This window comes from Cladophialophora bantiana (genome assembly GCF_000835475.1).
Source record: "Cladophialophora bantiana CBS 173.52 unplaced genomic scaffold supercont1.14, whole genome shotgun sequence".
NCBI classification, from domain to species: domain Eukaryota; kingdom Fungi; phylum Ascomycota; class Eurotiomycetes; order Chaetothyriales; family Herpotrichiellaceae; genus Cladophialophora; species Cladophialophora bantiana.
In genome coordinates this window covers 468818-485370 of record NW_015971588.1, presented here as the reverse complement: position 1 = coordinate 485370, position 16553 = coordinate 468818, and the positions used below count along the sequence as shown (strand labels likewise).

Genomic DNA, 16553 nt, shown 5'->3' with positions numbered 1-16553 from the left:
TACGAGGATCTGAATCACCACGGCCGAGATAGATGTCACAGAACGAAGTTGACGGTCCCAGAGAATGGAGTAACATGAGGCCGGTTGACCACCGCTCTGGAACAAGACGCAGCATAAACCCGAAGCCCGATCAAGATGAAGAATTTGTGCATTCCATCAAGGCCCATAGTTTGTCTTCGCTACGTGGGAGGCAGGAAGACAAGAAGACTAACGAGTGTCCGGCTCTCTGGATGGACAGGCCAATTCTCCATCCGTCATCTCTACCTCTTACCCTTTCTCGGTCCTCCATTTTTCTTCTTCGCATTCTTCATCATCTCCTTTGCCGCCCGTTCACTGCCCTTCTGTTTCTTCCACAATTTCCCCTCCTTTCTCTCCCGCGCATTGTCCAAGCGCTTCTTATCCTTGTTGCTCATTTTTTTCTTCTGTGTCTTCACTTTCACAACGCCCACCCCGCCCGGCCCATTCAACTCCATCCGCCCTTTATTCTTGGCATCGCGCTTCTCTTTCTCGCTCTCAAACCAGGTCCTCTTCGGCCGCGCCATGATTTCAGACTCGTGCTTGATGAGATTCTCTCCACGGGTGATTTCGGCCTCGGTGGCGGCGAGTTGCTTTTCTTCTTTCTCTTCTCTCAGAACCTCTGCGATCTCCGAATCTAGATCCTCGAGCCGCCGGTGCATGGCGTTGACTTCTTCGACGTCCATTACTCGGGATACGACCTTCGCACCTTGTTGTTTTGCGCTTTTGACTGCGGCCTTGACCACTTTCCGATCAGGTTCTGCAGCGATGGTGCATGCACGTCCAGAACGGCCTGCTCGTGCCGTACGACCCACACGATGTAGATAGATCTCATGCGTCTGTGGGGCTTCGTAGTTGACGACTGTCAAAACGTTTTTGATATCGAGACCTCGACTGGCAAGATCTGTGGCGAGGAGGTGCGTTGTCTTCCCGTCTCGAAAGGAATTGACTGCGGTGATGCGTTGTTCCTGCGTCATGCTTCCATGCAGTTCGCCAGCCCGAAGGCCCAGTAAAGCGAACACGACGCGGACACGATGGGCTTCCTTCTTCTGTCGAAAGAAGATGATAGTGCGCTTGGTGAAGAAATTCTGGCACAGCACGCATAAAGTTGCGAGACGCATGCCCTCTCGCCCTTGGCGGAGACGGACGAATTCCTGAACGAGACCTGCCGTCGTGGATTTCTTTACGTCGACGGACAATCGCACGGGGCGATTCATGCCTACCCTCACCAACTTGTCCACGCTGTCGGTCATGGTAGCGGAGAAGAGCATCGTCTGTCTGTCCTTCGGGATGGTCCTTAGGATCTCGTCCAGCTCGTCAGCGAACCCAGTTTCGAGCATCCGGTCTGCTTCATCCAGCACCAAGATTTCAATATTCTCGATGGCAAAGCTGGCGGAGTTGCGCATGTGGTCGATAAACCTACCGGGCGTGGCGATCACCACATCGGGCCGTTTTTTCAGGATGGTTTCCTGTTCTCGCAAGGAGAAGCCACCTACCACCTGTGCGAAGGTGATATCCGTGAATCGAGCTAGCGCGGTGGCGACGCTGTAGCATTGAACGGCGAGCTCACGAGTCGGCAGAAGTATGACCACTCGTGTCATGGGGACTTTTGTGGGCCGGTATAGGAGGCGTTCGAGGATGGGGAGAAGGAAGGCTGCAGTCTTACCGGAGCCGGTCACGGCGGATCCAACCACATCTAAGCCTTGTAGGGCGATCGGGATGGCGCGCACTTGGATTGGTGTCGGGGTGGTGAATGACAGGGCGTTCAGTCCCCGTAAGATGGGCCGTGAGAGGGAGAATTGTAGGAAGGAGGATGCGGATTTTATGTTGGGTTGTGTCGCTTTGTCCTCAGGAGCGAAGAATGCCGCGCGTTTAGCCATCTCTTCTGGATCTTCCGAGACAGAGGTTTGCGATTCAGCATCTGACTGATCAGAAGCTAGGTCGTCGGGATGAGCTGTCGGAGATGCCATCGAGCCGCTGTCGGAAGCACTGGCGTCGTCACTCTCGTCGTCGTCTTGTTCTTCGTCCGCCAGAGATTCTCCATTTCCCTCATCCCCGGATTCCGCGTCCGCACCGAAGGTATCCGGCGCAAGAAGTTCGTCGTCTTCGAAGTCTGGGATCTCGACATTGTCCTCGTCCTCGTCATCATCCACATTTGATTCTACCCCCTCCTCCTTTTGCTTCTCGGACCCGGTGGCTTTGGCCTTCTTCTCTGCCCGACGAGCAATGATGGCGTCAATGTCGACGCCTCTCTTCCTTTGCTCTCGATTCTTGGTGATTGAGTTATCCTGGCCGCCCCATCCGTCGAATTCTTCGAGGTCTTCTTTGACGTGGTCTGGCCCAAAGTCGAACTCGAAATCAGGATTGAAGGCACCCTCTCGGACACCCTGTTCTCCACCGTTTTCCGAGTCGTCGTCCTCTGATACGATGGGATCGTCCTCTTGACCTTTCCCCCGGTGGATCTTCTTCTGTTTCTTGCTCCTTGAGGCATTATTCTTATTCTTTTCTTCCCGTTTTCGCTTCGTGCCGTTGCGGAAGAGCTCTACCGTTTCGGCGTCTTCGGTTTCGGGGTCGCTGACGGGAAGGTCGTCATTGTCAGAGATCGTGAGGACGAATTCGTCCTCCTCTACGGCGCGGGTCATGGCAGATAGGTCTGGAGACCGTCAGATGCACATCTCTAAGATTGTGAATTGATTGATCAGTGTGCAACTTTCTTTTTTGGTTTGACCGGCAGAATTTCCAAAGGCGGTAAGACCACCAGGACCAGCCGCCAAGCCGAATTGAAAAAATAAGTGGCACACTAAAAGTCCCTTGGCTTTCAGATCAGAGGTGGCCTTCGTTGGTGTTGAGCATTCCGTATACTTACTATGGAAATAGTGGCCCTCTGTCACTCATCCTATAACGTCAACTATATTTCGATCTAGCGGTCACCTTGAAGTTATTAAGCACTCTTGCAGTACCGAGTATATATTCTGTGACCCACTGTGCCACTTCTTTTTGAATCCCTCTCGTTGTCTATAAAATCTTTAAGTTCGAAATCTTAAACCTTTCTTTTAAGGCTTCATGACGTCTTTTTGTACCGAAGATTGTCAAAGACTATCCGTCAAGGCCGTGCAGCCCGTCTTGCTGTAGTACATAACTTTCTACTGTAGAAATGGCAGTTGGTTAGCCCCGCACACGCACCATAAGGTCGCTACTCTATATGCTCACCTTGCGGATTCTACTCTGCAGACCAGTCTCTCGAAAATTGCATATCCTTTGAATTGTCTTCACCTAGAAGTTTCAAGTTAAAGGGCTCAGTTGAATAGCACAACGCCTTGGCGGCGTCTGTCCAAGTCCTTTGGGGCGTTGCAACTCTAGGCTTGATGAGTGCTGAAGCCCCTCAGTTCAAGGTCTTCGTAAGGATGACAGGATCTCCGGCTGCAAACTCCTTTGATCTTGATGAGCGGGCCCCTGACTAGAGGTGAGCAGGTTCCATATCACGATTTCATGTGCAAATGAGCCTCTGCATGCCTCAAACTATGGAGAAACCTTCAGGAGAGTTTCATTAACATTTCTCCCTTCCCCACCGCATGTGCGTTTGGAACTCGACGCCGTGATAGACATGGCACGGTGGAAAAAGAGCGAGAGATGAGAGATGAAATGACCAATATTGTTCTGCATTCGAGAGCCTATTGAACACATTTCTCTCTGTGCAAACAGCCGTCAATCTGCTGGTTTTGCATTACAAGCACTCGGGGTCTGAGTATCCCAAGCGGTTGCGACACGCGTCCGAGTACCTGATGGCAGTGCTGATATCACAGACGTCTGATGTATCAGCCCACATTGACCCGAAACATGACGAAAGTAAAGCTCTGATGGAGTCGACAGTAAGTCCCATATATATATACAAGCATTATTCAGCCCACAAGTACTCGGTACTCGTGCGTTGACGTGGACGTGGACGGTTGCCTCCGGAAGTCTGTTTGAAGGGAATGCTGTCGTGCAACGGGCCCCAGGGATCAAGGGTTGGATTTCTGGAAAGGTGGCTTGCAGTAGCTCCGCGAGGACACCCCTGTTCACGAAGACAGCCATTGTCACCGCTTCTTTGACGCATCGAGAAGTTGCATCAACCGTGGGCATTTTGGGTGCAGTTTGCCTCAAAATCGCTCCGACATGTCTACCCGGGGGCCCCTTAGGGTCGAGCTTCGGGATTGTCGTCTGCACAACGAGCGCAGATCACCAGCTGATGGTCGATGTTCGCTAAGGCTGGATCTTCATGTCTAGAACATGTCCTCGAAAAGGGCAGGCCTAGAAAGCCTGTTTGGAGGCTCGGAGAGCCAGTGGAGCCAACTTGATGCGGGCCTAGCTGAGGTGATCGAAAGGATTCGCGGATTCACGGTCCCTGTCTCGCTCGAACACGCATGGGGGGAGAGTGAAGGGGAAAAATGGCTCAGCAAGCCACTTTCACACACCACAGGTATTGCGCTTCGACAGCTCGTCTCGTTTGCTCCGTCTGAGCGCATTGTGCTGCGGGTTGGCTGGCGGAGATGGCCCACGAATCCAAGACAGAGAAGTGATGACAGGATCTTTTGGATTTCCGGCCACTTGCTCGCTAGATTTTCGAATGCGTCCTCGTTGCACGATATCGACAAATACAGGGCAAGTCAGCGCCACAAAGAGACTGGAGGTCCCCACTCCCACTGACGGGCTACCGGGTAAAGAAAGGGTCGAAGCCAGCTTGCCAGGTGGATATGTCGATAGGGTCGAACCTCCAGGGCTGTCCCATGTCACCGGCGTGGCATGGCATGGCTGGTGGAACCAGGGGGGTCTTTCTTTCTGTTAAGACTCAAGAGGACGACAGGAAGATGAGGCCCTCTTCCTCTTCGAGTTCTCGAGTCTCGACGCCCACCCCACCCCTCTTGTGTGCTTCGCGACGCTGAGGGATTCGAAGTCCTTGTCCAGCCCACGCGTGCTCGGCCCCTCCATTGCACAAAGCCCAAAGACAACATCAGCCTACCCCAACTCCAGTAGGTTATCGTGGGTTATCCCTCAAACGTTATCTGCCAAACCATCCCACTCTCTGACGGCCGGCCCTAGCGTCCTCGATCATCGTAAGACCCAGAACCTGTCCCAATTCTTTCTCTCTGTCGGATCGGGTACCTAGCAGTACAAATCACGGGCAACACACATGCCACGGCCCTTTTAGTCAAGCTCGCGTCTGCTGGTTGAACCTTGATCAGGTATCCCGAGTGGATCGCTTGTGGACACACACCGCCTAGAAGGAAAAAGGTAGAAACGAAACAGTCACCAACGACCTACCTACAGCATACTGGGCTCCTGGGCTACTGGGGCTGTGGTCCTCTGGCCCTAACCGTAGCAGCCAAAGCGAGGTTTTTGTCGGCTGCAATCACGTCAGTTCCGGTCGCGCAAGCTGACTGCTCTTTTGTAACATAACACCACATGCAACCGACTGCCAGGCCTGTCACTAAGCTTGCCTGTTTGTTGAACCCATCTGCTTGTTCCCTACTTGCTAGTGCAGGATACGCTCGGAGGCCACAGGCGACTGTGGAATAGCGCCGCAGGCTACACTTGGATTCCCACCAGATCCCTCCCGAAGGGTGGACGGCCCTTGCATGCGCAACTGATTCGTCCTGCGCCCTCGTTCTTGTGCCACGGCTCTTTGTTGTCATCTTTTTTTCTCGCTCGTACCCATATTTATCCTATCATCCCGCCTTCCCTCTGACTGCCCTTCTTCGCAGCATGACCCTTTCCGCAGACAGTGACTGCAGTCATGGCACCGCGCGACCAGAGCCCAATGCCACCGCCTCCAGTATGTCGTGCCCCGCGCCTCCCAAAGATGAAGACGAGGGGGGAGACCAAATATTTTGGCTCAGCCTCGCTAACCCTGGGTAGCCTCCCAACTCGCCCGTTCTGAAGCGTTGTCGGAACTGAAAGCTCGAATCAAGGCGGGCTTGAAGACCTATCCCGATTTTCCAAAGGTAAGAAAGGAAATCTTTTTTTGTTTATATCACATCTTGGCCGCCCAGAAGCTGTTGCTAAGTGGGTTGCTGGTGAAGAAAGGCATCCTCTTCGAAGACATCCTCCCACTATTCGCCTCGCACTCTCTTCATCTGGACTTGATTCGAGCATTCGAGCTCCAGATCGCCGAATCGCTCGGCCCACACAATATTCCTGATGTGATTGTCGGTCTTGACGCGAGGGGCTTCCTCTTTGGACCGACATTAGCCTTACGATTTGGAGCCGGCTTTGTTCCTGTCAGAAAGGCAGGCAAACTCCCTGGCAAGATCGAAACAGCCGATTTTCAGAAGGAATATGGCACCGACACCTTTGCCATGCAGACATCCGCTATTCAACCTGGTCAGAAAGTCCTTGTGGTCGATGACTTGATCGCCACGGGCGGTTCGGCAGCGGCTGCAGGGACACTGGTCGAGAAATGCGGAGGGCAACTGGTCGGATTCGTCTTCATCATCGAACTCACTTTCCTCAACGGTCGAGACAAGCTCAATGCTCCAGTTTTCACGCTCCTCGAGAGTCAAGAAGAATGATCAGCCCCGCGCATCCGCTGGTTCACGATCAAAGAATGTCACACCTCGACATCAAGGCTTCGGCCCAGTCGACAAACGAATTCTGACGAACCACTCCGGACTGATATCAACTACCAACCCAAAGTTCTATGTGTGTTGCCGACGTCCCGAGACTCGGCGGTGAACAATATGTTAAATTTGAACCGGTTCTCGTCACTCTGCACCCCAGCGAGAGCCATAGTCCTTACATTTTCGGCGTTTTTGTTGAAAGATTCAGTGTACGTTGCAGATGAAGATGGGATGAAAAATGGTTCCAAACAGGCCATAATGTCTACATTCAGGTTGAATCGAGCTACCAATCCACCGCCGCTTCGAGTCATTGAAGTCATCAACTAACGGGAGATGACTTCTCTCGGACGGTGTTCGAAGGGAAGAGTCTGGCTTGGGAGCGCTCAGCCAAAGGGTGTGATCAGATTGGATTGCTTCCCAAGGGGATGTGGTGGGCAGCCTACTGGGGGGGTTCCTTTCGCCCTTCGCACTGTTAGTCTAGCGGTAGTTGCCGCAGAATGTATCGTTGACGGAGATTCAACGAGAAGAACCTTGATGTTTCTGTCATGGCGTTGTGGCAGAAGGGATAGAGATAGACTCAAAAGCATCTTCAATGATGCCAGCAACACAGAAGTCGCGAGTGCACGATCAAACTGTTCCTGTCCCATTGCGGCTTCTATTGTTTGGTCATATATCTTATGTGTGGATAAGCATCTTGAAGGCCTGGGGACTGAACCAGTCGTTAACGTGGGCGGCGGGAAGGGCCCGGGAATGGCCTTGGTGCCCCAGCAAACGGGGTTCGAGGGAGGGAGCGAGGGAGCATAGGAACATCTTCGATCTCTGCGGGTGTGTTAAGCCTTTCGAGTCAATGCACCAGACACTCAATCGCGGTCAATCCCCACATGCGCCACCAACCACGCACCACGAGGCCCATCAACTACTTGAGTATTATGTATGTTTCGCACTCGTCTGAAACTTGGGTACGTTCCCGTCGCTCAGTCCTCACTCTCGACCTCCCCATCTCCCTGGGTGCCCGGTCGTTCCATGCTTCTGTTGTCACTCGCTTAGTTTGTCCTTTTCCTTCAAACGCTTCTCGCGCCAGCGCGTTCAGGACCTGGAGCCTCGGCCTGCCTGCTCCCGGGCCCATTCCTGCGCTGTCACAGACCTCGCCTTCTCGCACCAACCGAGACCAGCCAATCCATGAAGGGTTGCAGAAATGTCGGGCATCCCTGAACTGGAAGACGCTCTGCGCAGGCTCGACGAAGAGCTCGAGGAAGGAGACATCACCCGGAAAGGCTATGAAAAGAGACGCACCCTCATTCTTTCGCAGTACATCAATGCACCTCCGCCGGGACTGCAATCGCAATTGCAATCGCAACCCCAACCCCAGTCACGAGGACTCCGCATACATTCTCCTGACGACAGCGATCATCCCGCCCCCAATGAGGCTTCTAGAGCTGCCTCGCTTGCTGCCCTCACCGGCCGACCAGTGGGCAGCCCCTCGAGAAATGGGACAATGACTGAGGACCACCCCAGCATGAGCCGACGGGCCTCTGTGCTCAGGGATGAATACAACGATCCTAGGAGGAGCATCACTCCCCAAGGCCACCTCCAAAGGTTCCAAGAGAGGGAAACAGGAAGTCTACCACATGGATCAATGTCGGGTTCCTCCTTTGACGGCCGGCGTGAGACCTTCATGACGGCGAACGATCAATCCCGCGCCGAGACGCTGCTGAGCCAGAACTACGCCTTTAATCCTGAAACCCAACAAAATTATGGCGGCATAGACACTCGTAACTCTACCATGCTGGATTCACAGCAAGGCTACTTCTCCGATTTTGCAGGTCAACAACGAGAAGAACATCAAGAGAACTACGGAGGCAACGTACACAGGTATTCACAAAGTGAGGTGACCTCGCCCACAGCCCAGATGGTCCCGCCGTTTCTTGGTGCTGGAGAGCTTGCCGGAGGTGCCGCCATACATCAGATGCCCTTGGAGCCGCGCGAAGTACCGTTCGCCATTTGTGACCCACATGACTCGCATATCGAGATGTCGAGGTTTGAGAACATCGCCGCGGTCCTCCGACATCGAGCAAAGACAAACCCCAAGCAGGCGGCCTACTGGGTGTTGGACCAAAAAGGTAAAGAGCTCGTCTCCATCACCTGGGAGAAGTTATGCAGTCGGGCGGAAAAAGTTGCTCAGGTCATTCGCGACAAAAGCAGTCTGTACAAGGGAGACCGAGTTGCGCTGATCTACACAGAGAACGAAATAATTGAATATGCGGTAGCACTGCTCGGCTGCTTCATCGCTGGGGTGGTCGCTGTACCGATCAACGACCTCAAGAATTACGCCAGATTGAACGTCGTATTGACTTCTACACAAGCACATCTGGCCTTGACCACGGAGGCCAATCTAAAGAATTTCCAGCGAGATATCACTGCCGCCAAGCTGAATTGGCCCCGTGGCGTGGAATGGTGGAAGACCAACGAATTTGGTAGCTATCATCCGAAGAAAAAGGGCGAGGAAGCGCCCCTTGTGGTGCCGGATCTTGCCTATATCGAGTTTTCGATGGCTCCTACTGGTGATCTTCGAGGCGTCGTCATGAGCCATAAGACTATCATGCATCAAATGGCCACACTCAGCGCAATGATTACATCGGCGACAAGCAATACCAAAGCTGATACGTTCAATCCTTCTCTGCGCGACAAGCAAGGTCACTTGATTACTGGTTCGAGACATGGCGAGATAATACTCAGCTATTTGGATCCGAGACAGAGCATCGGGATGATCCTGGGGGTCTTATTAAATATCTATGGAGGACACACGGTGATATACATTGACCAGCGGACTATCGAGACACCGGGTCTCTACGCGAATCTCATCACGAAGTACAAGACAACGCTGCTCGTAGCAGATTACCCCGGGTTAAAACGTGCCGTGTACAACTACCAAGCGGATCCGATGACGACGAGGAACTTCAAACGGAACTTTGAGCCTAACTTCGCCAGCGTCAAGTTGTGTATGATTGACACCTTGACCGTTGACGTCGAATTTCACGAACTACTTGCAGATCGCTGGCTCAAGCCACTTCGCAATCCCAGGGCGAGGGAAATCGTGGCCCCTATGCTCTGCTTGCCCGAACACGGCGGAATGGTGATTAGCATGAGAGACTGGCTGGGGGGAGAGGAACGCATGGGCTGCTCGCTGTCCCATGAGATGGACCGTGATCACGAAGCAGAGGAGAAAAAAGAAGAACAAAGCGCGACCACAAAATCCAGCTTCGGCAGTAGCCTCATCGGAGGAGGGACCAAGCCTTCCAAAGAACGTTCGACGGAGGACTTGGGTGAAGTGCTGCTGGAAAAGGAGGCTCTCAAGACGAACGATATTGTGGTCCTGGCCATGGGCTCCGAAGCAAGAACGAAAGCTAGCTCCTTTCCTAATGCTGTTCGATGCGGAGCATTCGGATATCCAATTCCCGATGCCACCCTTGCCGTGGTTGATCCCGAGTCGGGTTTGTTGTGCACACCAAATTCCATAGGTGAGATTTGGGTCGACTCTCCCTCACTGTCTGGAGGCTTCTGGGCTCTCCCAAAGCATACCGAAACAATCTTCCATGCCCGGCCATTTTGTTTCAAGGAAGGTAATCCCACGCCAACCGCCATCGACCCCGAATTTCTCCGCACAGGTTTACTCGGATGTGTCATCGAGGGCAAAATCTATGTTTTGGGCTTGTACGAAGATCGACTCAGACAACGGGTTGAGTGGGTTGAACACGGTCTAGCGGTGCAGGAACATCGTTATTTCTTCGTCCAGCATTTGATCCTCAGCATCATGCGAAATGTGCCCAAAATTCACGACTGCTCCGCTTTTGATTGTTTTGTCAACGACGAACATCTCCCTATAGTCCTTCTTGAATCTCCCTCGGCGTCGACAGCTCCATTATCCTCAGGTGGTCCGCCACAACAGCTTGATATCGCGCTGCTTGACTCGTTGGCGGAGAAAACGATGGAGGTTCTATACCAAGAGCATCACCTCAGAGTATATTGCGTCTTGATCACAGCGCCAGGGATTCTACCGCGGGTAACAAAGAACGGCCGGCGAGAAATTGGCAATATGCTCTGTCGCAAAGAGTTTGACAACGGAGCACTTCCTTGCGTCCACGTCAAATTCGGCGTTGAGCGCGCCGTGAAAAACCTTCCTGTTGGAGAAGATATCAATGGCGGCATCTGGTCCCCCAACTCAAGTGCTGCGAGAAGCGACCTTCTCTACGGCCAGGAGACGCAGTGGTCGGGTGTTGATCCTCGCGAGGTTGTCATCGATGATCGAACATCAACAGCTCTGAGTAATTTTACAAATATTTTTGACCTGATGCAGTGGCGAGTGGCGCGACAAGCGGACGAGCTCGCATACTGCACGATCGATGGGCGAGGGAAAGAAGGGAAAGGGCTGACATGGAAGAAATTTGACCATAGGGTGGCAGCCGTGGCCTTGTACCTGCGGAACAAGGTCAAAGTGAAGCCCAGCGATCACCTTATTCTGATGTACACTCACTCAGAAGACTATGTGTTTGCCATATATGCGTGTATGGTTCTGGGAGCCATCGCCATTCCGGTCGCCCCGCTTGACGCAAACAGATTATCGGAAGATGCACCGGCATTCCTGCATATTGTCGCCGATATGGGTGTAAAGGCTGTTCTATGCAACACCGACGTCGACCACCTATTCAAACAAAAGATTGTTTCGCAGCACCTCAAGCAGTCTGCTCAGTACCTGAAAACGCATATTCCAAGTGTCTATAACACAGCAAAACCGGCGAAGCAGTCTCATGGCTGCAGAGAGCTCGGGTTGACGATTAATCGTTCTTGGATATCTCCAACAAACCCGGTGATCATCTGGACATATTGGACGCCGGATCAGCGTCGAGTCTCTGTTCAGCTGGGCCATGACACCGTTTTGGGCATGTGTAAGGTCCAGAAGGAAACTTGCCAAATGACAAGCTCCAAACCGGTGCTCGCCTGCGTGAGAAGTACGATCGGAATGGGATTCCTTCATACCGTCGTGATGGGCGTGTACAACGGCAGCACCACCTATCTGATCTCGCCGCTTGACTTTGCGCAGAATCCTGTCTCCCTCTTCCAGGCATTGTCCAGATACAAAGTCAAGGATACATATGCGACCAGCCAAATGCTGGATTTTGCAATGGGTCACGTTGTTGGCAAAGGTTTCTCTTTGCACGAGTTGAAGAACCTCATGGTGACTACGGAGTCGAGGCCTCGTCTCGACTTATTCTCGAAAGCGAGGTTGCATTTTGCCCAGACAGGACTCGAAAGGACCGCTGTCAACACGATATATGCACATGTTCTCAACCCCATGATCGCATCTCGCAGCTATATGTCGATCGAGCCAATAGAACTCTGGCTTGATGTCCGCGCTTTGAGAAGGGGTCTCATCTACCCGGTCGACCCAGACACAGATCCGACTGCTCTGTGTGTTCAAGATTCTGGCATGGTACCAGTGTCTACCCGCATCGCTGTTGTAAATCCCGAAACCTGTCAACTATGTCATGTGGGGGAATTTGGTGAAATCTGGGTTCAATCAGAAGCATGCGCCAAATCGTTTTACATGTCGAAACAGGTGTTTGATGAAGAACGATTCAACGGGCGGATCATGGGCGGTGACCCGAATGCAACCTACGTCCGAACAGGGGATCTCGGATTTCTGCACAATGTCACCAGACCCATCGGGCCCGGCGGGCAGCCCGTGGAGATGCAGATATTGTTCGTATTGGGCAGTATTGGCGAGACATTTGAAGTCAACGGCCTCAACCACTTCCCGATCGATATCGAGAGTACAATCGAGAAGTGCCATCGGAACATTACTCCTGGCGGGTGTGCTGTCTTCCAAGCTGGTGGCATGGTTGTTGTCCTGGTCGAAGTCTTCCGAAAATCCTACCTGGCGTCCATTGTGCCGGTCATTGTCAATGCCGTCCTTCACGAACATCAAATCGTTGTCGACATTGTGGCCTTTGTCGGCGACGGCGACTTTCCTAGGAGCAGGTTATCAGAGAAGCAGAGGGGCAAGATCTTGGCCTCGTGGGTCACGAGAAAATTACGAACCATTGCCCAGTTCGGGATTCGAGACGCGGATGGACCCGACGGACAAGTCTCTGCAGCACCCGGTGAACGCAAAGCCACCAGTCTGGTGAGCAAAACTCTGTCAGTGAATCACCCAGATCAGCGGCGAGCGTCGATCGCCTCAGAGCCCAGGGGGAATGCTCAAGGAGACAGAATGTCTGGTCGGTCAAGCCTTGTCCCAGAACTGCCCTTCTCATTACCACCAAATCATTATCAGATTGATCCGACCGGTCTATATGATCCTGCGGCGTCTGATGGAAACCGGGCAGGGGTATCTCTTAGTGACAGGCCCTATACCCTTCCTGAAGGGGTAGTTGAAATGCCAACTACTAATTTCGACGACACGGACGACCAAACTAATCCCTATCTTACTGACGAGAAATTCTTCGACCCAAATGCTGACCCAGATCAGCAATTTGACGATTACACTCCTCAAGGCTCGCAACTTGACCTTACTAGGACAGGACCGCCCAGGCTCTCACTGGTCAACCCCAACGATCACTCCACGGGCAGCAATGACAATACGCCGACTTCTTACGCCGCCAGTGCCACGCCGACATCAGCCATCCCGAACGCATTAAAAACACCCATCGAGCGAGGTGAAGACAGTCCCTACGAAGACCAAGGCAATCCTTTCCGGAACTCCATCCCGGCGTCGGTGCCTAGCTTTGACTTCATCACGCATGCCTTTTCCCCCTCGTCGTCGCAGCCGACGAGAAATCCCGTTTCCGCTCGGGATCGAATGGCCAGCGCCAGTGCGGCATTCAGCAAAGTGACTTCGCCAACCGTAACCACTCCAACTGCGAAAGGAGGCCGTGCGCTGCTTCCTAGCCAACAAGCCCGATACCCCAACTACGGGGCGAATCCAGAGCCACTGCCTGTACGACGAGCAAGCGACAAGTCGTACGAGATCAAAGATTTGCCGCAGGAGGCGTTGACATACGCTGCTTCGACACAGAGCAGGAGATCTGGGTCCTCGACGTACCAGGAGAATCAGAACCAGGATTCCAACCTCCTGCATCCGAATGACGGAAGACAGAGCGTGGACTTGAGCAGCGTTTCAGGAAGCATCCGGAGGAGGTATGACGGGAGTGGGTATGATGACTATGAGTACTAATTGGCGTCCAAGCAAACGGGACTGCCGCCATGGCGGATTTGAGCTGTCCAAATTCTTTGTGATATAGTGTGACTTGAGGTACTATTGGTCAAGAGACGGCAAAAATTGGCAACCGAGGACGACCCGAAATGATTATGGGGCATGACAATAAATACCGGCGCTGCTCAATGGAGTTAAGCGCTAGCCTTTCTATTAGAATTCTGGGATGTTTTCGACTTCGGAGACCCCGAAATCAGGTGCTAAGAGACCTTCGGTTTCCAAGAGCCGCAGTAGAGGCCCATTCGGAGAAGTTCGTCTCAGCTCGTGGGTGGTTTCGTTCGCTTACTCGTGGTTGGTTAGCTACCTACAGTAGGTAGTTCACTGTTCCGTCTGTCGATTCAGTCTTCGAGGGCTAGAGAGGGGCGTACAGAGACAGATAGCCTTATCATCTTGGAGAAAGAGGGGCACTCAGCCTCGTGGCGCGTCGTCATAGTCGTCCCATCTCCTTTCCTCTTTCCCCCGCATGTTCGCCGCGAATCGATTGCCGCGGCCTTTTCGCCCAAAACAACCTTCCCAAGGGCGGGGAAATGGCTGCCACAATGGCAAGAATCCCCGCTTCTCCGAGTCAGTGTCGGACGGGGGATTTTTACAGAGAAGGGATTGGGAGAGAAGTGAAAAGAAGGATGAGGAGGAGTAAGGTGGAGGAGACGCACGAAAACAAGAAGTCTCATGACGGATTTCTATCACGACGCTCCTGGGTCCAGCCAGTATTAACATATCTATCTATCTGTCTACATACCAAGCACATAACATAAGCGAAAGCTCTTAAGCAAAGCATTGCATTTTCAGAACGAGCCTCGACTCTCGACTTCCCGATCGATTTTCTCTTTTGCCCCTCCCTCCCTCCGTCTCTTCCACCCCATCCGGGCATTGAATCACACCCTTGTTGGACAAGTCGACTCGAACTGCTCTACATAAAATCGAGCAATTCATCCCGGCACGCTTGAGAACACCCGCCGTGGTCGAAATCCGAAGAAGCTAGACAAGGCGCTGAAATACCCCTTCGACGCCGTTGCTCAGTGACCAATATGCCTCCAGCTACAATGCGTGCCGTCGTCCTGAAGGGCGACTTCCATGTAAGTGGGAAAAGACCTGATCAACACTCCTTGCTTGCTCGCTCGATGGAGCAAATTTTCCAGAGGTGTTCCCAGGCTCCTATCTTGTTGCTCACCCCCCGAGACTGGGGAGGGTCTTGCGTGGCTAGAGCGGCGGGGACCAAAAGGAAAAAGGGGAAAGAAAAAAAGACGTTTAACGGCAAAGCAACGAAAGGGCTGACCATACTGGTGTTTGACTGTGGCATTATAGGTCGAAGTGGAAGATAGACCGTACCCGAAGCTCCAGAAGCCCACGGACGCCGTGCTCAAAGTGACCTCGACTGCTCTCTGTGTAAGTATTTGCTCTCCTCCACGCCTCCCAAACCTCTCTCTCCTGTCTCCATACACAGACCCCCCATCCGTTCTTCATGGCATGGTAGGAGATCCCAATTCATTGAATGGCTCTGCTTTAGGGCTCGGACCTCCATTTCTACCGCGGACACTTGAAATGCCCGCCGGGCTTCGTCTGCGGCCACGAGTTCGTGGGCACCATCGCCGAAAAGGGCGACGCGGTCACCAACTTCCAGATCGGCGACAAGGTCGTGGTCCCCTTCTACACGGCCTGCCAGGAGTGCTACTACTGCGTGCGCGGCCAGGCCAGTCGGTGCATCAAGGGCGAACTGTTCGGAAACTCGGTCCCGGCCAACACGGTCGACGGTGGGCAGGCCGAGTACGTGAGGGTGCCGTTGGCAAACACCACGTTGGTCAAGGCCCCGTCTGGTGAGTTCACAAAACACCTACCCGACCCAACACCACCCAGCAAGTCCACTTCCCCACCCCTTTGTGGCCTATTTGTCACTACTTCCTTTCATGCTCTGGCGAGGCTTTCTCATTGACGTGGCGTGCGTGTGCTTGCCAAACAGGGATCCCAGAGGAAATGCTCGTTCTGATGGCCGATATCTTCCCAACGGGCTACTTCGCGGCGTCGCGGTTCTTGAAGAACCTGCCGCAGCGCGACCGCGACGAGTTCACCACGGTGGTCATCGGGTGCGGGCCTGTGGGTATCTGCGCCATCACCTGCGCGCTGACGATGGTCAAGACGGTGTACGCGATCGACTCGGTGCCCGAGCGGCTGGCCGAGGCGGAGAAGATCGGGGCCATCCCGATCAACCTGAACGACAACCCTGTGGAGAAGATCAAGGCGGCGAGCGGCGGGCGCGGTGCTGACGTAGTGCTCGAGGTGGTCGGACATACCGACGCCTTCATGCTGGCCTTCGACATGATCCGCCCCTTTGGCCAGATCTCTTCCATCGGCGTGCACACCGAGATGATCCCGCTTAACGGCCTGCTGTGTTACGGCAAGAATGTCACCATGGCCTTTGGCCGGTGTCCCGTGCGCAGCATCTTCGAGGACGCCCTCGATATCCTGGTCAAGGAGCAGAAAAAGGTCGCGTTCCTCTGCGGCCGCACCATGTCCCTCGAGGATGCGCCCCAGGCCTACAAGGACTTCGAGGCCAGGAAGGTCCACAAGATCGTCTTCAAGATGCCTGGCGAGCAGACCGGCCAGGCTGTCGCGGACAAGGTGTAAGGAGAGTGGTGGGGATATTAAGATACCTGGATATGTATGTATGTATATAT

The 16553-nt window shown here is 53.4% G+C and overlaps 4 protein-coding genes across 4 annotated transcripts; 3 read left to right on the top strand and 1 right to left on the bottom strand.

Annotated features, from left to right (window-relative positions):
* Window positions 1-260: 260 nt before the first annotated feature.
* On the bottom strand, window positions 261-2657 carry Z519_08970 (uncharacterized protein; the record flags this gene model as incomplete). Its single annotated transcript, XM_016766697.1, has 1 exon — window positions 261-2657. The coding sequence occupies one exon, from the start codon at window positions 2655-2657 to the stop codon at window positions 261-263; it is 2397 nt and encodes a 798-aa protein (XP_016616995.1).
* A 3100-nt stretch (window positions 2658-5757) lies between these two features.
* On the top strand, window positions 5758-6563 carry Z519_08969 (adenine phosphoribosyltransferase; the record flags this gene model as incomplete). The annotated part of the gene is made up of 3 exons (XM_016766696.1): window positions 5758-5827; window positions 5911-5996; window positions 6045-6563. The coding sequence occupies 3 exons, from the start codon at window positions 5758-5760 to the stop codon at window positions 6561-6563; spliced, it is 675 nt and encodes a 224-aa protein (XP_016616994.1).
* A 1243-nt stretch (window positions 6564-7806) lies between these two features.
* Z519_08968 (uncharacterized protein) lies at window positions 7807-13842 on the top strand (the record flags this gene model as incomplete). The annotated part of the gene is made up of 1 exon (XM_016766695.1): window positions 7807-13842. One exon carries the CDS (start codon window positions 7807-7809, stop codon window positions 13840-13842), a length of 6036 nt encoding a protein of 2011 aa, XP_016616993.1.
* Window positions 13843-14909: 1067 nt separating this feature from the next.
* Z519_08967 (uncharacterized protein) lies at window positions 14910-16503 on the top strand (the record flags this gene model as incomplete). The annotated part of the gene is made up of 4 exons (XM_016766694.1): window positions 14910-14957; window positions 15187-15267; window positions 15389-15695; window positions 15839-16503. 4 exons carry the CDS (start codon window positions 14910-14912, stop codon window positions 16501-16503), a joined length of 1101 nt encoding a protein of 366 aa, XP_016616992.1.
* Between the last annotated feature and the right edge of the window lie 50 nt (window positions 16504-16553).